The sequence below is a fragment of the Cyprinus carpio genome, chromosome B21, assembly GCF_018340385.1.
Source record: "Cyprinus carpio isolate SPL01 chromosome B21, ASM1834038v1, whole genome shotgun sequence".
Taxonomy (NCBI): domain Eukaryota; kingdom Metazoa; phylum Chordata; class Actinopteri; order Cypriniformes; family Cyprinidae; genus Cyprinus; species Cyprinus carpio.
Genome location: NC_056617.1, coordinates 11,164,849 through 11,186,054, shown reverse-complemented (window position 1 = coordinate 11,186,054; position 21,206 = coordinate 11,164,849). Strand labels below are relative to the sequence as shown.

Genomic DNA, 21,206 nt, shown 5'->3' with positions numbered 1-21,206 from the left:
ATATTTTTAACTGGACAACAAGGCAAAATTATTAAGAAAATTAGATTAAGAAAATTATTTTTGCTAACATGTTACAATAGTGACATTAATGCGTTGTGACACACACTATTTATGTATTAGCAGTACTTTTTACAGTAATTATTCAATTTAATTGATTTTACTTTATATTTATAACAACATTTGCCATATTTGTTAATTGTTGGTTCCTAACGCATTTATCTATGTTGTAATATTTTTACGTATATATATGTATGTGTGTGTGTGTGTGTGTGTGTGTGTGTGTGTGTAGAAAATGACACTATCTAAGACTAATAAATGCTGTAAAAATATTGTTTGTTGTAAATGTAGCTATTGCATTAATGTTTACATTAAAAACCTTATTGAAAATTGTTACAATTTTTTTAATGACATGATACTTACAAAATATACACAAGCTTTTATTGTTGTGCTTCTAGTGTGAATATTATTTAAGCAATTATATAACAACAGAGTATACTGGCCATGAAGGAAGGGGCTTCCTCTTACCTAAGCAGGAGATTCCACAAGTCATCCGAAACAGAGAAACATAGAGAGACAAAGAGAAAAAGAAAGGCAAATAGTTAGTTTAACAGGTTATGCTTTTGCATTCGATTTCCATTTTAATTTCTAGCATGGGGAAATGCAGCTGTTAAATAGCTCTGCTGTTTCACTGAAATTATACAGCAAGCTCATTTATGAATTCTATTGGTATAACAACGTGGTCGTCTGTATATCAGTCATTTGCTTGAAAAAAATAAATAAATAAAAGGGCATAGCAGAAAATACCTTATAAAACACTGACCCACAAATTAACGACACTGCTCTGTATGCTCTCGTAACTTCAACGGCCCATTACAGTCGGAGCACCATTGAGAATGGCGTTAAATTGTAGGGAGCTGGGAATTCACGCAGGAACCAACTTCTCGCTCTACCTCAATGCGTGGGTGAAAATCCCTTTCCTGTCTCACACAAAGGATCACCCTGTGACCCTATGGCACTTCATCCAGAGTGGATAGTTATGACTCTGTGTCCATTACCTAAATGGAGAGCACTTGAGCAGTATTGATCAGGGGCCTCTTTTCACTCAACACACCATCCTGACATTGCACAGTCCTATGTAATAATCCATGGGGTCAAGACTAATAAATCTGAATCATAAATGTTCTGTCTATGACAAAGATAACAAGCCAGTCCACAGACAATGGATTATGGACTTTTAGAGTCTCTCCTGAATTGTCTCTGCACACTTGATGATTAAATGCTAAATTTAAGGATGTCACTGCTGAGGGACGCCACAATCTTCTGATGACCGGAATGCATGAGTGCATTCTGTAATCACTCCACTCCAACACCATTCCAATCAATTTTTTTCCCTTTCAAACTTTTTGCTCTTTTCATAAAATTCATATATATTTTAACAAATATTATTTTGTATTACTGTTCTATTAAATATTATAAATATTAAAAAAATTCTCAATTCTCCAAAACATATCCTATATGTTATAATATAGTATTTTTTGAAGAAATTTCTCTCCCTCTTTCTCTCTCTCTCTCTATATACATATACATACACATACATTACATGCACTTGTTTTTATATATATATAAAATTGGATATTTTGGCTAATGTAATATTTATAATATTTAATAAAATTTTAATTTCTTTTATTTTAAAGCATTTATTATAATTTCAAGAACACCATTCTTCTCTCCGCTTCCAGTCTGTAACAGTCACATATTTTGCTGATGACCAAATAGGTTGTTTTTAGTGATTCATATTGTCCCACAAAGTGCAGTTTTCCATGATGAGCCCTTCAAATAAGCAGTCTAATGTAGTGTAGGAGAGAATAACGTAGTCACGTGCGTATGGCAAGGAGGTGTTACGAGTTACAGTGCTGTTGGACAAGTAGCTCAAAGGCAATTTTCTATTGAAAAAGAGATCTACAGCACTAATAAATCACACCCTGCAGAATCTGCACCCACACCGATGTGCTTGAGTGTGGAAATCAAAATGTGTGTAAAAACTCAACCTTTAAAAAAAAAAAAAACTCCCTCCCTCCCTTTTTTTTCTCCTAACTGTGTAGAACATCCTCCGTCCTTATTTGCCCTCATTCTGCCCAGATTTCTGAAATGAAAAGTCTGAAAAGTCTCAACGTTGGCAAAATTAGCTGGCAACGCTCAAGGTTTTTAAAGCACATCTCTGTGATATACGGCTTTATTTGTGAGTATTGCACAGATCTAAGATAATAAGGAAGCATCTGATCCAGGTGCTTTGTGATAATAGGAGGGGAAGAGCATAAAAAAAAGAGTCGTATTCCTCCACCGTTATGACCAGATAACCGTACACACAGCTCTTTCATCAAAAGCACATGGGGCATCACAGAGGATATGGGGCTTTTTTTCATCCAGACAACAATAGTTAAGCTACACAATGCATTTAAATCGCCTTTATGGGATTATTATGGATGTCTGAGTTGCAAAATGAGAGTGGGAGCACAGACAGACACACACTCCGGCACAAACAAAACACAAAGCCATGATCCTATCGCTAAACGCCGCAGACCTTTGCTGGAACTTAAATGACACCACATGACTCGCCAGCGAGCGTCATGGTTCATCCAGTTTCTGTGCATAAGGCTGAGGAGGGTTGAGCAAACAGTGCCAGGCTCCGCCCCTCACCTAAGGCAATGCTGGCAAAGGCCTCAGCCATCTGATCCCGATGCCATCAAGCTGTAAATTAGAACTCAAGAGGGCTTTCAGAAGCTGATACAGCATGTAAATAAGACCAAGAGACATAAATGGACAGGAATGCTGATAATGCCTTCGATACCCAAAGTTCTCACCCTGCGGACGATAGCGCAAAATAAAACTAAAAAGAGTCCTGGAAGGACTTTCTTTAAGGAACTAGCGATGTGTTGTACATACTAATTATCTACCCACAAGGCTGGCATGAGAACAACTGTCTGTTCAAAATGATCAAGAGAAGAATAAGTAGTCTGAACCACAACCATGTACCTGATCCTTTTTTTTTTTTTTTTTTTGATCGAGGCTCCGTCTTTCTTCCCTCGACAGAATTGCGAGTGGAAAGACGGTGTGTCTGACATTCACACCGCCAGCGCTGGAGGACAGGACTCTCAATTGTCATGTTATGATGAGTGTCATTTGAGACCCGGTAGATTTCAATAGAGGAAAGGTCAAAGTGTCAGACAGCCCGGTTTCCTGTGACATCACTTCTCAAGAGATAATGAGAGCCGGATGGCTCGGTATGACACTGCATCAGGCTCAATTCGAAACTACTGAACAACTGATCCATATAGAATCCCTCTGTCGCATAAAAACAGCGCTTAGTTGCTTTGCCAGCAAGGCAGGTGATTGTGATAACCCACATTTTACTCCAACACAAACCCATCCAGGTGTTCCGGATTATACGGTATGGCTACCATCCGCAGGGTTTCAGTACCCACAGGTGTGCAAGATGGTTTAAAAACAGCTGAACTCACCTTTCAAAGAATATTGCAGAAGTTACAGGGATAGATCTTGCAAAAATCTAAATTCTGACATCATACACTCGCCCCCAGGTTGTTCCAAACCTGTATGACTTTCTTCTGTGAATCACGAAAGAAGGTATTTCAAAACCTTTTTTTTTTTTTTTTTTAAATGAAAATAAAAGAGCCAATGTTGTTTTGGACCCCATTTACTTTCATTCTTCATTAGCATCTGTGGGGAAAGAACCTTTAACATTCCACAAAAGGTTCTTTATAGTAGAAAAAGGTTCTTTGGATTAATAAAATGTTCTTCAAAATAAGAGTTCTTTTAAGAACTCTTCACTGATAAAGGTTCTTCTTTGGTTGTGAAAACCCCCCTTTGGAACCTTTATTCAAGATTGTATGAACAAAAACAGTAAAAAAAAAATCTTCAGAATCTTCTTTTGTGTTCCGCAGAAGAAAACCATTCAGGTTTGGAACTACATGGGGGTGAGTAAATGACATATTTACGACATAATTTTTGGATGAGCTATCCCTTTAATTCCTTAAATATCAAGAAAACACATTACCGAGACATCACTCAGCAAGCCACGAGCCATTTCGCTGGCTCTGAAGGAGAGAAAGAAGGCCCTTATTTCTGTGTGGGAGTGAGATGGGGGTCCGATAGGGCTGAGTTCTGGACCGAACTCCACCTGTGCCGATGATGAGGTGAGGGTTGAGTTACCGTGACCAGCTTATGCAGACTTCCTCTAAACGCTTTCAGTTCTGACAGATTTAAAGCCGAGGACGGACACACCTCATTCATCCGACCATACACGCACACAGACACGCCATATCTGTACGTATAAAAGAGAAAGAAATGTTTATTTTATTTACAGCTCGTGGAAAAATAGGACCGTCTGAGTGCGAGGCGCAGGAGGTTATCGTCAGGCCAGCGTTAAGGGAAAGCACATGTTTGGCTTTGCTTTAGAGGCTAATGTCAGTTGGATTGAAAAGCTGGGAAAAATCCAGACCGATTCCAGCCAATGGCAGAGCTGCGAGACATTAATAACCGGCATGCAATACTTTTAATGCCCCATCAAATTTTATTAAGCACAGTAGCCATCAAACGCAAAATAGATGCTTTTTTTTTGGTTGGTTACATGCTGTATAAAATAATATAAAATGCTTTTTTTCTGGAGGAGCCCCAATCCTGAGGTCATTCCAGAGCTTTATTTCCAGAAACGGCCAGGAGAGCACATCACCACGGAGACGTCTGCCCTGATGATCCTCACAGCTTCAAAGAGCTCAGTCCCACACATATAAAACCACAGAGGCACAGACATATGAAAGGCGTCTGTGTGGATGTGTGCGTGTGTGTGTCTGCGTAGGTCAGTATTGGCGCGTTTCTGCGTGTGTGTGTGAAATCCTATCAATGTCACAAAGGTCACGCTCGCTCAAGATAACCCGGGGAGATTGGTGTGAGGTGCCAGGTTTTTTTTCTTCTCTTTATTTTGTGATTAGGTGTCACAAGGATTTCTTTGGTGTCACAATGAGGCCTTTTATGTTGTGGGCACCTCCAGGTTTAATAGGCGATTCACTACATTCAGCATGAAATGTAAAGAAAGAAACCGGCCGGCTCACAATACTCGGCGAGACCACAATTGCATGCACGCTGACCCCTTTTTTTAAAACGTGAGGAATTCTATCCTTTTTGTTGTAAAATGTTTGTGTAATTCCCACAGGAAATCTGGGATCGAATGCTCGCGCACAATGAACACAGAAACGTCCATTTAGCGTGTCACTCAGCTTGTGGTAAAGCTTATTCGGGTGAGTTATGTTTAAGGGGAACTTTTAAAGGTTAAAGTCAGCAGCCAGGATCAGTAAAACGAATGGAAAGGCCTAACGAAATAGTCTGTCAAAACAGTGCCTCGCCACAGTTCAACAAATACGTTACCATGTTTACAGTGACCATGACAACAGCAATCACAAAATAAACATGATCACTGATCATGCTTATTTTGTGATTCATGCTCACCCTGAAGTCCCTTTTTCCACTGTGCGTCTAAGAATATTCCCTGTGTGTTTGAAACAAACTGCATTACAGTATTTCTACATATGAGGTCATGCACCACTATTTGACACACTCAAAATGTTTGAATATTAATGTCTGGTATAAGAAAGAATCTATTTGGCCAATATAACTGCATTAACAACATTTTAAAAATTAAACCATTAAACCTAACAGCCATGATAACAATAAACAATTCCTTGTGATTGGTCGCCCTCTGCGCCTGTCCTTCAACCATCATTTTTCAGTAGCAGGGCATTTGAATTAAGTAAAATAGACAACACTGAGACATATGCAGCCAAGAGGGCAACATACATAAAAGAGAGTCTGCAAACAGATCTGAGAGCAGGGCTCTTTAGCAGAGACAGTTTTATAACCTGATTCACTCAGCAAAATACAGCACCATAAAAGAAGCTCTCTGTCCATGCAACGTCATGGCACGATGACAGGCCGTGTTAATCACCGCCGTTATATGCACATCCAGCAGACAATCTGCAGCCACAACTGAAGCCTGGACTGCATAGCTCAATCAGCCTGAGCCCAGCAGACCAGAGCCTGTAAACCACTCTCATTCCCAGAAAATTCTGATGAGGGAAGGAGGTAATATCTTCTCTCTTCATAGCTGCAATGGTATAGGTCTGGTTCTGATCAGAGATAAATGTCTTGGTGAGTGGACTGTGCTGCGCTAGACAGCTCTTTGTGGTTTTAGGGCCTGTATGGGGTCAGTATGGATCATTTTGTTGATAGAGGCCTGACGGATAGATAGACAGACATTAAATAGATAGATAGATAGATAGATAGATAGATAGATAGATAGATAGATAGATAGATAGATAGATAGATAGATAGATAGATAGATAGATAGATAGATAGATAGATAGATAGATTGAATTACTGTTCTGTAAAATTTTTGTTTCTACAATTTAAATTCCATTTCAACTTTCTGTGTAGCGTGGCCTGTTTCATTCAAATTCAAATTGATTATGCCCAAAACTGCCATGTTTTACACAGACTGAAAGTTTGAAATCTTTTGCCTTGTTAGTCAAAACTCTAGATCAGTCGATAAACTGAAAAAAAAATAGATAGGACCAAATGATTTAAGATTCTGACTGTGAATTTCAAAGAGGCAACTTTAAAGGCGAGGCTACCGATTATCACGTGTCTACACCAGCAGACAACCTTCGACTCAGCTTTCATGGGGCGTTTGATTCACGGTGGCCCCCTCACTGGCTAGGGTGAGAAGGAGCACACCATAAAGAGGGGAAAAGTCCTTGTGATGGTGCTGATAGTCACACTCTCGGTGTGTAGTTTCCTCCATCTGTGAGAAACAGCCTGTGCTGCTTGCTCAGCGGGAAAAGACACACAAACACACACACACACACACACACACAAGGGAGGAGCCGCCGTTCTGGCATGAGATTCCAATCACTCCGACTCACATTCTTGTTTATTTGTCCCCATCAGACAATACAAACGGCACACTGAGATATTTATTTACGCAACTAATGGAAGAAAACTCCTAAATTACCAGGTGCTGACATCAATCCAAACTCAAATTTGTATCGTACGACATTATCGAGAACATAAACCAAACAATAGACTTCTGTGAGTCATATGAGAGTTCGGCTCCTGCTTAGATCCTGCTGATGTGCTGAAACCTCCTACTTGTGCCAATGAGAGAGGTGTCAGACACAATTAGACACCTTGCACTGCGCACCACGTGGACCAATGCGCTACTTGTCTCTTCTCATTTACAAAGATTTTGTTCAACAGTTCTTTCATCTGCTTCCACAGACCATCTATTTCAATTGGAAATGAATGCGCTCAGACATAACCAAACAGAATTTAGCGAGAAACAGTCGTCAGTTAGAAGCTAAACAAGGCAGGCACGATTATGGTCTCAGCCACTGAACCAAAACTCTCTAGAGAGGTTGCAGCTTTTGTGCTAGCTACAAACTTCTGTTACATCAAACAGCCAGTAAGTGCTATTTTATAACTAGGCAAGTTAAACCAAATTCTCAAGTAAAGTGGATCATTTGAAACTTGGGCTGTCAACTTTTTACTTTAACTTTGTGCAATTTTTTTTTTAACTCCATGTCAGCACCAAAAAAATCTTCAAGGCAAGAAAAGAACAGCTAAAATTAAATGGCAAACAAGCTCTTAGTGTACTTAAAAAAAAAAACATTACTTGCCATTTCAAACTAGTATTTAAAAGAAATTCTAAAACTTTTTTCCTAAGACTTTTTAAAACACCCATTAAATAACTTTCTGAATAAAGCCTTTCATTTCTTGTGATCATGTATAAAAAAGCTGTTAACTTTATATATTAATTTTGTTATTCAAGAAAAAAAGAAAAAAAAATCTTCATGGCAAGAAGCTTTCTTTTTTTAAAATAATAATAATAATAATAATAATAATAATTAAAATTTTAAAATAATATTTGATGGAATTGCTCAAAAATTTTAACTAAGATGTTTTAAAACATTAATTAAAAACTTTCATTTCCTGTGATTAATTATAAAAAAAGAATTAAAAAGGTTACTTAATTTTGCCCCTTGACTAATTTAACAAATTAATTTTTTCTAGTATTGGAGCAGTTCAAGCTTGAAGTACCAACTTCATGAGTAATTTTGATAAGTCTAGTCAAACTTTTCATCTAAAAGCTTTGAATTATCTTTATTTTTTATTACTGAGTTATTTTTATATATTTTATTTTATTTACATTTTTATTTTAATTCTAATTATATTTTATTATTTTATATTTTTTATATATTTTTCAAATAATTGATATATGTAATTACGTATATGCATATGTTGTGCTGTATATATTTATATGTGTGTGTGATTAACTCATTATCATTTTCAATTAACTGACAGCTGTAGTTCAAACTACTTGGAGGGATCTAATATAATCAACACAATAAATGTACATCACTCACCAATACATATCCACATTTCACTGGTTACTAAAATTTACTAATGTAGCATCCTTTCTCATTTCGCAGAAAAAAATCAATAGAGCAAGACCACACACTCTTTATCAAATCTTGTTTTCTTAAGTGCTATTTATACCTAATGTTTGCGGCAGGTCATAGGTTGCTCATCTGACAGGCCTTGGGAGAGCACAACATATGATTCACATACCAGCACAGATACCAGAGTTACACATATTTTCTTTGAAAACACTGTCCTCACGCCCTGTAAAAATGTTCCTGGGCTTAACGCAGGAATGTGCCCAAGCAGTTTCTCTTTCTCTCTCTCTCTCCGCTAGAATGGGAGTTTTTTTGGCAAACAGACCGATTCAATTAGCACCTGAAAGAAAGTGGGCTCTTCAGTGTAATTATATCATCGGTCTAATTGGAGAATTCTGGGAAGCCTTCTGTTGAAAACAGCCTTCTTCAGCTTCGCCCCGCTCTCTGCGCTGCAGTTCATTTCCAATCGTTTGTTTTGAACACAGAAAACCACAGAGGTTGTTGCTGTGATTACACATTTGATTTGGAATTAAAATGACTCATGGTGTTGGCTTGAACATCATGTGATTTATGCCCATCAATCTTGGTGTGGACAACATTTCCAGGTATTATTCTGCTGGTTTTCCCCCACCCTTACAGAAACTCTTCATTAAAAGCCACAATTAATTTCTAAACATTCATTTTATATATCCTATTCAAAATTGGTTTTCTTTTAGAAAACACAAATGTAATTTGAACTGATTGATTCTATAGATTTTAATTTAAATTCATCACTAATTATTTGTGCTGCCAAAATACCACATTTACTACAGTTATTTTCACTACATTAAAACTGAGGTGAACTGTGGATGTGTGTGTGTGTATGTGTATGTGTGTGTGTGTGTGTATATATATATATATATATATATATATATATATATATATATATATATATATATAAAGAAGTCAGGCGAATATGTAAATTATAATGATTTTATAGTGGTAAATCTGGTACTTTGGCTGAAAGATTTTATTGTCCTGAGGTTAAACACTTTTTTTGCCCTCAATGAGTCTCAGACAGTAAACTTATCCTTGAAACAAAACAAAAAAAGATCCTTGATAAAGCAAATCTCTGTGCCATCAAGGGTTATTTGAGTGCAGCCGCAACCCAACAGAGCTGAATAATGACCTTAATGACTGAACACAAACACACATACACTCTCACAATGAATAAAAACACCATTTTACAATCGGACCAAATGTGCAATTGGCAAATTTGCAGAGGACATTCAGAAGACCAAATCAGAACAAATCCAAATTTCTCTTTTTTTCTTCTGCGAATCATAATTTAGCAGATGTTTGAGAACGGAAAAAAACTTAGAGGTGACTTTGATCTTTACAGCAGGACTTACTTCTTAAAGCACGAGAGTCTGTGAAATGGCCTGAGCGATTACCCTTGGCTGTCTTTTCAAACACTTATCAAACACTTTTATTTGAGAGATAAAACATCCTAAATGCAACATAAACATCTCAGAGTGGTGATTAGCTCAGGCTGGAAGCCCATTGGCTGGAGGTGCTAATGGACTGAAGTAAAGAGAGCGATGGGAAGCCGCAGCCATGCGGTTGTTGACCTTTCTGGCTTCGCCATCAAACTACGTGCCATGAGGTCAGTATAAACCGTATTATTTGGCCTCACAATCACAATTTTCATTGTCTTACTGAGAAAACCATAAACAATTAAACCCACTGAACTCCCACACCGGCTCCAACAAACCTAATTCTGCCGTAATTCTGGCCTACAACAAAGGGGCTGTGAAAAATGAGACTGCAAATGCAACGTTTTCATTTTTCTTCAATGCGATGTGAATGTGATAACATTATGAACTGGCATTTTGTACAAATTATCACATTTCAGCATCATTAAATAACGTTCACACCACAAGTGAAAAACCCAGCGTCCAGGATGTCAGATTAAAAGGGTGCAAATGTGGTAGGACGTGCCGGCCCAGATAAGCAAGACCGCAATGGGCTCTGTCTTCAACAGCACGTCTTCATCCCACGCGCACCAAATGAAATTAGCGCGTCTGTCTGGGCAAAAGCGGAGATTCGCATTAGAATCGCACCGTGCTACACAATCATCTGAAAAGCATCTGGACTGAGTGATTTGCTCAATAGGCTCCGCCGTACCAGCTCCATATGGCGAATTCAATGGCCACCGTGTGATATCGCACCCGGGCAGGGAGTGGGGAGATAGGCAAAATAATCAAATGCAGAAAAGAGAAAACACAAAGTCATTATAAGACATCAGGGATGAGACAGAGGCAGACAGGGATTCATTCCCCCAGTGGGAAGGCTAAAATTGAGAGTGGCTGTGAGCTTGTATCCTAACACCCATATAACACATATTCCTTGCTTTCAAAGGCTGGTATGCATATCGGGATTATTCCTACAAGGGACTTGCCGACAAAAGATATTATCAGTTCAACAGGGTCGCCAGAGGGGATGGAAGTGACATCAGAGTTAAGACGGACAATAAAAAGGGGTGAGAACTCGGTTGAGCCCGGGCTACAGCCCAGCATAAGCCATTTCATCCCCACCGTATCTGATATCAGCCCTTAAGACAGAGTCCGTGAACGTGGCAGACAACTGGCGACGGAGAAAGAGAGGGGAGAAGGGAGTGAATATGAGAGGGCCTGTGAATCCACTAACTTTCTCACTTTCACATCGGAGCAAACTTTAGGTGTCCCGAAGTGCGTATGAATTATATGAAGGCTAATATGAGAACATAACTTATGAATCACTCTCTGATGGCAGGGACCAGTGCTAGCCCAACTATTAAACGTTGTAAATTTGATGGTAGTGGTCATTCTCTCTACTTATGAAATACAGTGGCATGCTTTTAAGGGTGATCGATCTTTAAATGAACTTACTATGCAAATCACCTGAACCTGAAGTGAACTTGAGGCCAATAAGATTGAATATGTTCTGCATTCAGGCCTCTTCTATGCTAATCTGCCTGAAGATACTCAACCCATCAAAACCTTATTGGTTTCCCAAGATCTGCAGAGCCCCTGCTGATGATTCAATTGGTGGGTTCTGGTAACCACTCCCCTCGATTGCTTTGTTCCATGCCCCAGTTTTCAATAGTAAACAGCCACATTAAAACATACTCGTATTAGTGTGCTGTAAATCGTGATTGAGAATTACAAATAAAAACACTGACAAAAAAATGGTTAAATATTAAAACACAACCTTTTTGGTTTAAAAAATGTAGAAATTATAAATGTCAAAAGATAAATTGGTGTGTATGTTATGATAGAATTTACATGAAATAACTGAATTACATTTATGGGAATTTAAAAAAAAAACTGGCTATAGAGAAAATCTGTGGCTGGCAATAACAGTAGCACTTGAACATCCCATGTGTATTGCGTGTCTAGACCTGAACAACTGAACTCCCACATCCATCCACGTCACATCCACATCACATCCACACCAAGTGTCACAAGATACTGAGACTTTTTTTTTCCAAATCAAATACTCATCAGGCCGACAAAACACAAAACAACAAAATCTTTCTGACTTTAAACGCTTCATATTTATAGCAAAGAAAATTCTATTCATTTCTAAAAACCAAAAAAGATGAAAAATCCTTTTTAATAATACAATATTAATCTGTTCATGAAAGCCTGGAATCAAGGTATCATAAATTTGATCACATAAATACTTGACACATAAATCCTTTATCAAAAGATGACATTAAATCTACGTTTAAAAATATATTTATTATATATCAATATATAAATCTTTCATTACATTGTATTTACTATAATTAGTGTAATCCTGTAATTATTAAAACAGTAAATTGCTGCAAATTAGTGTGTGCAGGTTTGAGAACATTAGAAGGTGATGATTTGAAGGATTTTCTTTGTGTCTTTTCAGGGAAGCAAAAATGCCCAGAGGGCCGTAGGTACAGCCATAAAAATGGTTTATTTGTTTCCTGAGCACATTTAGTGCTTATGTTTCCATCGGAAGCCTTTATGGCATCGCAATAACATTTATGTCCAAGACAGATGGTTTCCTTTGAGTTACAATGGGATCGTATTTCTGTTCATGTCTTGTGGTTGCACAAAATTCCTCCTGACAAATTTATCGTTTTTTGGATAAGATTTCTAATTAAGCCTGTAGATGCACGGTTATTAATTTACTGGATGAATGACGGTGGAACATACATTTTTTAAATTTATTGTATAACATGAAAAATCATTTTGAACACTTTCTGTTGGGAAACAGACATATAGGTTTAGAATTTAGCATGTTTAGACATTGGAGAATTATAAGCAACTTTTAAAGCAAAACATAATATATATATATATATATATATATATATATATATATATATATATATATATATATATATAGAAACATGAAATATAAAAAACAAGGTGTTTTTAAAACACATTTAAATGCTAGCAAATACAAATAAGAAAATATTCGTAAGTATGCATTGTGTAAAAGTATTCATATGTATCTTGTAAATTACAGTAAATTTTAATATATGTAGCCATAAAAGCTGCTATTCAAATTCATAATAAATAGCACAACAGCTCTAAACCAACAAAAGCTCCCATCCTAATCCTAAAAAGAAAAGATTTATCTGTGCATTTACTCATGTTTTTAATCACATTTGGGATTATTCCCCCTGCTTCATGCTTCAAAATGTTGGCAAACCAAAAAAGGCAGCAAAGCTTCTTTTTTTGATCACTGACCACATCCTTATTCCTGAGATATACTGCAATACATACTGAAGCAGGAAGGTAATGTTAATTATTCAGTCTAATAAAATGTGACACTTCCAGTTTCAATGTTTTGCTTTACGTCAGTTCTTACAGTCCGAGTGATCAAACTGGGAGGACCAATAATGATTAGTTTCAGTTAACTAGTGCTTCACGATGATTCAAAGAAAGCCTGAGGGGAAGAAACCTTAATTTCCTGCAGACTCCCTGAATGGTCGCGGGGCCGCTTTGAAACAGGATGATACTGGTTAGCGGCTCATTGTCTATTAGACAAAGTAGGGCTGTTCACCCATTAGCACCTCTTTGTACTGACTGCTCAAGGTGTGACACATAACATGTCACAAGAGCAGTGAGAGCACGCCTGCAGTTTCACTGATTCACATGAGAGTTCAAAGGATTCAAAACAATGGCACACGCCCATATGCATATTGAAAATGCCATTTTCATTGCATTACAAATCAAATGAACAAGCAGTGCATCACTATTCATAACAAAAAAAAAAGTCCTGTTTACGGTCACACCAACGAGGCGAACAGCTCCCAGTTTGACCGGCACGTATCTTCCATGTGTTTGTTTAGCCAGAAGGTCACTTACAGAATAGGAAGTGCTTGATTGACTAGCGGCTGACACTTTGTCCTGCTTCTTTGTGATGACCTGTTACTCCAGCTGCCCTCTCATCCCCTGCAATGTTTGCTGCCCCACGCACGCGATCCCACTCCCGGCTGCCAGCAGTGCGCTTGTCCGCCTTGCCGCTTCGCTGCACCCTCTCATCGCATTACTTCTGCTATTCTAACTTTTCCATCAATTATGCACAAGAATAACTGAGGCCTGGCCGCAGCAGATACATAAAAGAGGAGTGGATGCCTCCATGACTCCACCGTCTGCCAGCATGTTCCCCCTACCAGTGATACTAGTGCCAAAGCGCCAGCGTACGTTCACACGAGTCTGGTTTATGATCTATGTGGCGAGTTGTGTTGAGTAACGTAAACATTTTAAGACTAGTTTACTTGCTTGGAATGGTATCGACATACTAGGGTGACACTGATAGGGATCAATAAACTGTTCGTTCTTTTGCATTGATTGACTGCAAGATCTAAATTAAACACAGTTTGGAAGGAAATCAGCTGTAACATATTAAAAAAAGGGCTGAAAAGGACTACAAAAGAAGAAAACCTACTCCCAGATCTGCTGCTGTTCCGTTCAAAACACAAAATGGAAGCAAGATTGAAAATGGCCGCTTGTACACTCCTACGTCTGCTAGAAGACTAGTCATACTGACAAGAAAGGACGGGCAACTAACTCATAGATAATGACAAATGTGATGAAAGTTTCATTAAATGACTAAAACAGAGAGAAAATGATTTAATGCTATTTAATAATCTGGGGTAAAATCTACAGTATTCAAAGTAAATGAGAAGAAATTAATTTACCAAAAAAGTCATCCACCGCAAAACGCTGACCTCAAGATTCCAATGATGGTCACATTGACCTCATTTTCTCAACATTGCGTGTGAAGGTTTGTTGGCCAGACTTTTGACTCTGAGATCGCAAACAGCGTTTAATATTTTATGGGTCCCAACGCTCGGAGCGTACTCAAATTTGTAACAAGGAAATGCTTTACCACTTACCACAGACTGATCGTCTACTATAAACTGCTCCGCAATCTCAAACCAAGAATGTCACGAGAACATCTAGATCCCAAAAAGACTATTTTGACCTTTGTTTTTTTTTTTGTTATTGTTTTTTTTTTTTTTTTTTTTGAAAGAGAGAAACATTTCTAAATATTAATTGATGAATGTGGAACATTCAAAAACATCAGGCAAATAAATTTTAAGCAATTAACAGCCTAAATAAAGTGTCTTTTTAATTATTATTATTGGGTTTATCCAGAAATTAACTAATCAATTACTTACTTCATTATCCTTGGAAAGTATGCAGTTTTGTGCTTTTATTTTCGTCCATAAAAGGTTTAGTCAATTGAACACGTCACATTGTGTTTTTCTCAATATTTAATTAACAATCTGTTGATTTTGTTGGAGCACCACCATAGCCATAATTGCAATATGTTCGCAATAATGCAGCCAAATTTTTTTTTTTGAAAAGATGTATGTCCTTCACCACAGCACAAAAAAAAGTCATCATCAGATTTTTTTAATGCTTTGAATAAGAGAAATATTTAATGGTAGGCAGCCTCAAAGAATTCTTGCAGGTTCTTTTTCTGGATGAGAAAGAAAGATTTAAGGTATTCTTCAGCCAAAAGTCCCTCATTTGTGCAGGTAAAAGGAGTTTTAAGGTTACAGACCAAGTTTAAATCTGTGGGACAAGTTTTTAAAGCTATGAAACCTTCTCTCTCTCTCTCCCTCTTCTCTCGTTTTCTTGTTCTTTCTTGCTTTTTTTATGCTAACTCTTGCCAAGTCAGTCCATTTTTATTAGCTTAGCCTGTCGAACAAATGCTTCCTTCATTATTTCTCATTGCGATTAAATGTGCCGTAATGAAGGGCACAAAGAGCAAACCGCTCCGTGCTTTCGTGGTGAAAGAATGCGCAAAGTGGTCATTACCACATGCTACATTTTCCTTCAATTCTTATCAAGGAGGCTTAGTAAACTTTAGGGTCCTTTCAGGAGCTTTATCAGGTCATTAAGGTCTGAAGCTGATTAATATGAATGGTTGTTGAGGTCGTGGCTCTCTGAGGGAGACACAGAAGGGTGAAGGGGTTCAGAGGAAGTGTTTTGTATCTTTACACAATGGGCCGATGACCTCCTAAGCCTTTTAGTGCCTCTCTGTTAATACCTTCAGCCAAGCCTTCAAAGACGCCAGCAAAGACATTTCACCACTCACAGTTTAAAAGCTCACTGTGTATGAGGAGCTTACCTCGAGCAAACATAGAGACCCGAAATGCATCAGTTATCATCTAAAGTTCAGAGAAAACGAGCGATCGCTGTGATGACTCAAGCGTGATTTCGTAAAATGAAAAGAGAACTGGTTGACTTTAATTTAAAAAAAGAGGCACTCCCAGAATTCTTGCTGAGATGCAATCTTGACAGTTTATTAGCGGAACGCGAGAGCTGAGCACAGAAGGAAGGGGGCCAGGCACCTCTCGGTGTGTTAGGGGTCATCAAACAGCAGGATGTTCTAGTTACCCTGCAGGAGAACTTTCTCTCTGCCGGAATGAGTCTTCCGATACCCCAAATCTTTTGAGAGCGCCAGCACACCGCCATACAGCCTTGGAGGGTTAATCGGGATGGGGTGTGATTGTGGGACTCAAACCGAGAGGCCTGCGGTTCCCATCTGAAACTCTTTCCAGTCTTTAGTCGGTCTATATTTCCTTCTACAAGCCACGTTGTATGCACTTCCTGCATGTAAGAGCCTAAATACTTTAAACTCTGGCAAAGATCCACTAAGACAGGAACAATGGCACCCTTTCACGTGGGCTGGGAGAAGACCGGGGTCTTCAGACCAGTCAATATTTGGACATGATTTTTTTCTCCCTATTTAAATTTCCAAGCAGAACCGAGCAGCAGGAGGCCAGAAGTGCCAGTGAGGGAAAAGGAGGGTAAACATGCAGAACAATACAAACTGAACCCCACACAATACAACCGAACAGCTATCACAATATCAACTGGCCACAAACCACAAACCATGGGCTTTGTTTTTAAAGTGGGGATTAAAACTGAGCCGGCACAAAAAGGAAACCATTTGAGGTCATATTGCGCAAGCAAGAGTTAAGAGGTGAAAAAGAGATGGCTTTATGGGAGATCCATGACATTTCCCATTTCTGTAGTGAAGAAATGAGCAGGGAAAGACAACCGAGAAAGTGTGAAATGTTACAAAAAACCCAAGTCTAAAGAGGTCGGGCGTACTATTCACTACACCACCTGACTGAGAAGGCTTCAAAAACTGTAGGAAAAGTGCCACATCTGTTATTGAGAGATTTAAGAGGCATTATCAGTGATAAAAACGGGACTCCGTCAGAATGCTGAAATCCCTCTCCCCAGCTGTTAGGTCCATTGGACAGACCTCTTTGATGGACAGCGGTATCGGCTTCCATGGCACCACATACACAAACAGCCAGAAGATTAAGCAAGGAATTCAATACTGATTCCTGACTGATCCTGCCTATCAACAACAAATAAACAGGTTTCATTTTCAACATAAGACTTATTTGAGTTTAAAATTCCAGGAACTAGAAGAAAAAAATGCAATTGCAATTGCAATGTAGATCGCATATCTGGATTACACGAACACTACTTTTTCAGAAACACAGGATATAGAATGAAACAATAAGATCTCTATCTCAAGCCAATCCAGTAATGCCTGCGTAAGAACACGTCTCGAACTAAGAAATGACTAATCAGAGAATGAGCTGGAAAACTTCAGAGGAAATCTGCCAACTTGAATTGAATTTGTAATTGCAAACTGCGTGGACCGCATTGGAGAGGAAAAAAAAAAGAGCCTCCGAAACCCAATGAAGCTTGTAAGACCACCATATGTAGAGCAAGACAGAGGCTTACATATGAATGGGTGCGCTGCAAATCTCAGGCCCAAAACTAAAGGAGCCATTCCCCACTAAATCCTCTAAAGAATCTCTATAGACTCCGCCGTACTCACTCATGTGAAAATGCTAGCAATCACTCAGTATTTTCACCACTGCACTAAAGTGCAACTCCTGTGCTTGCAAAATGATGATTAAGAGATAAGCCTGTCTGCGTGCTTTGAAAAAAAAAAACAGTTATGTTTCTTGTTATTATAGTATGTTGTTTGTCACTAAATGCCACTGAGCTACAGTATTAAGAACTTCAATTAAAGCTCTAACATAGGCAATCTTTCTGACTAATTAATATTTCATGGCACGGCTATCTAAATCTTTGAGTTGGATTCTTGCACAGCTGTCTCTAATGTTCGTAATTTAGCCATGTTAATGAGCGACATTAAGAGAGGAAGATGCGGCACAACACAATGAACCGATCAAACATCTAAAAAGCTAGCAAAGAATTGGTCTTTAGAGGGTCCGATAGTCTAAATCAATGTCTAAATGAAAAAGTCCAACACGAGATCCATGTACAGACACATTCTGATCAGAAGGTTACTTGTTTTGTGGGTTATGAGTGACATTCGGGGCCCCAAGGTCTTGCCAAAGAGTGCTGCTACATTATACAGCACAGCAAGATTTGATTTAGGCCATTGGGTGAGTGTATGAATGTGAATGAGAGATACTCATTTAAACTAAATCATTTATTTGCTAGAGGGGCCTCATTTTGCTCGGACAAAACCTAGGCAGGGAGTCTCCAACACACACACACACGCAGATATTCATGATCACACAAAAAAACATTTCTGCCAAGCTATAGAAACTGGGCTCGCCCTCAGATTCACCCTAACCAGAGCTCAATACTGTCCGATGATGGTTAACCGCAGCCTTGTGCTGTTATCACTGAACGTGTGACCCCTCTCTCATGAGCATGCACCCAACTGGGCATCAGCCTCTCCTGAAATGCCTCTCTGGGTTTGACCCATTGTGTAAAGCCAGCATGGGGCTGGGGTGCAGGGCAGAGAGAAAGCCCCATGGCAACTGAAGAGGGACAACCGAGAATGGAGATGAGCTGGAATCACAGCGCTTCCGGGCAACTCAAGACTTGCGGCAAAGAGAAGGGGACAGCGAGCCTGATGTAATTTCAATATAAATATATTTCTTATATGTTAGTTGTTAAAAAGCTGTTAAGCAAATTATTTCTCACATGAATAATAAAATATTACATTATGAATACTGGCTTATTCAAAAAGCTCATTGACATTTAACACACCCAAACTATTAACAGCCATCAAATCAACTTATTCAAGTATTTCACATTCAGCCAGAAAAGTACTTCTTTCGACTCCTGATGCTATTTTTCATTAACACCCTTCACTGCACAGGAAGGTTATATTACCTTATTAGAAAACCTTTGTTGAAATCCATTACTAGCCCATTTTCAGCTACGCATTTTATAAATGCTTCAAAAGAAATATGAATTGATAAAATTGTGTCCTTTTAGAATTATGATAACAAGCAAAATCACATTCAAAGAGGTAAATTGGATTTTAAAGAACAACTGACCAATGAGCCATGATATTTATTTCTAATGATGATTCTAGAGAGCAATGTCTAGGACAAGCTAGTGGCACGGGGCAATGACTTTTTACTTTGAAAGAGCAGAGAGCTTGCCTGTCAATCTCCCAAAAGCAGAAATAAATCCCACTCATAAGCTGGCTAAAGTTATTGGAATGAGGTAAAAAAAAAAAAAAAAAAGAACCGCTTTAGTTTATATATATATATATATATATATATATATATATATATATATATATATATATATATATATATATATATATATATAATTAGAGCTGTGTAAACTAATTTGCTTGTTAGTGTGGTTTTACGGTTAACCCCTACAACAGACGTCCAGATTTTATAACAATTCGCTTCATTTTCGCAATTCCTTGCGCCGTTTCTTGCCATGTTAGTACCTAGTTTTGCCATAGAGTTTACTGTAAAATAGCGCAGTCGATTGTCTATCGCTCATTTTGTTACAAGTTTCGCCCTTACAATGTTGTGACTGTTGTATCATCAGTGAAACTTATTCAAACGATCCTGACGGCTTGACGAACCTGTTCAGTTCGCAGCGGCATTATATTTCGCCCGATATTCTGCGGACTCTGGTGCTTCTAAATGGCAGAAGTGAACGGCGTTTTAGTATACTATCTACTGCGCAAGTAACTAACTCACCTTGGGTTTGTTCGGTTCCAGAAGACAGCGTAGCGATCCGCCACAACCTTAGACGCCGGTTCCAGGCCCAACACAGACATCCACAGGCTGATCAACACAAAATAAAACATCTCCACCTGCGGCATTTCTGAAAGTTTCAGTCACAGCTCCCTTCGACACAGCGTTCCGGTGATAAAGAACTGCGCGACCCGTCAGCTTTTCCTTGAATATCCCACGCGTGGAATTTGTTCTCTTTAAATTATGTTTCTTTTATTGTAAAAAAGATGAAAACAGATCTATACGACCGCAGTGCAAGGAATGACAGAGTCCTTTAAAGAGTCACAGTAACATGTAAATTATTAGAAGAATACTAAGATATTAAGAAGCCGGTTAATGCGCTCGCTGTCTGTCAGTAGTCCAGTCTGATAAGGCGTTCATCTCAAGCACATCCTTTCTTGCGATTTATCGACTTAAAACAATTGGACAAATTTCAGGTCCTTTGAATATTCACTTCTCATTCCAAAAGACTTAAGATCTTCAGCGCGGTTGGTCAGTGTAGTTAGTTTGAGTGAGTGAAAACAACAGCGTATGTCCACTGGCACCTCATTCTCCAACATGTGAATGAAGACCTGCGCTCTGTTTGTATGGTCAGACCTTGACGTTTATAAACTGAATTTATGTAGACGCTGTCCTGAAGCGCTGTCTTCTGGTTAGGATCAGGAAACAAAGCTATCTTTCTGGACGAAACGCACAAAGGTTTCAGCGTATTCAAGATTCAATGGTAAGATATAGTCCACAACAGTAACCTTCCAGGCAGCTGAGTTGGTCAGGGTGCATGAGCCATGCTGTCTCAGAAAGAGAGAGAGAGACGGTACAGTTCCAGAACTCGCTCTCTTTCTCATTGGTTTGCATTTTGAATGATGGGCGTCTCGGTTACAAAAACTACATCCCGCCTCCAAAGGTGGTAGAACTGCTTTTTACGGCGTGTGATTCTCAAGAATTTATTCACAGGGAGCTATTACTTGAAAGAGTTCCTGCTTTTTTTTTAGTAGCTAGACAATACTATATTTTGTTAAAGCATTAAATTTATTTTACTGCATACATTTACATTACATTTTCTATATAAAAAGAAAAAATATGTTGCATCGCGATATTTACAACCA

General features: G+C 38.5%; 1 protein-coding gene across 1 annotated transcript in view; it reads right to left on the bottom strand.

Moving 5' to 3' along the window:
- The window catches only part of efna5a (ephrin-A5a), a 47,972-nt gene extending 27,023 nt beyond the window's left edge, over positions 1 to 20,949 (bottom strand). The window contains exon 1 of the mRNA XM_042747540.1: positions 20,065 to 20,949. Within this exon, the coding sequence (XP_042603474.1) occupies positions 20,065 to 20,189 (125 nt within the window). The 5' untranslated portion in view covers positions 20,190 to 20,949. The remainder of the gene's footprint in view (positions 1 to 20,064) is intronic.
- Positions 20,950 to 21,206: the final 257 nt, after the last annotated feature.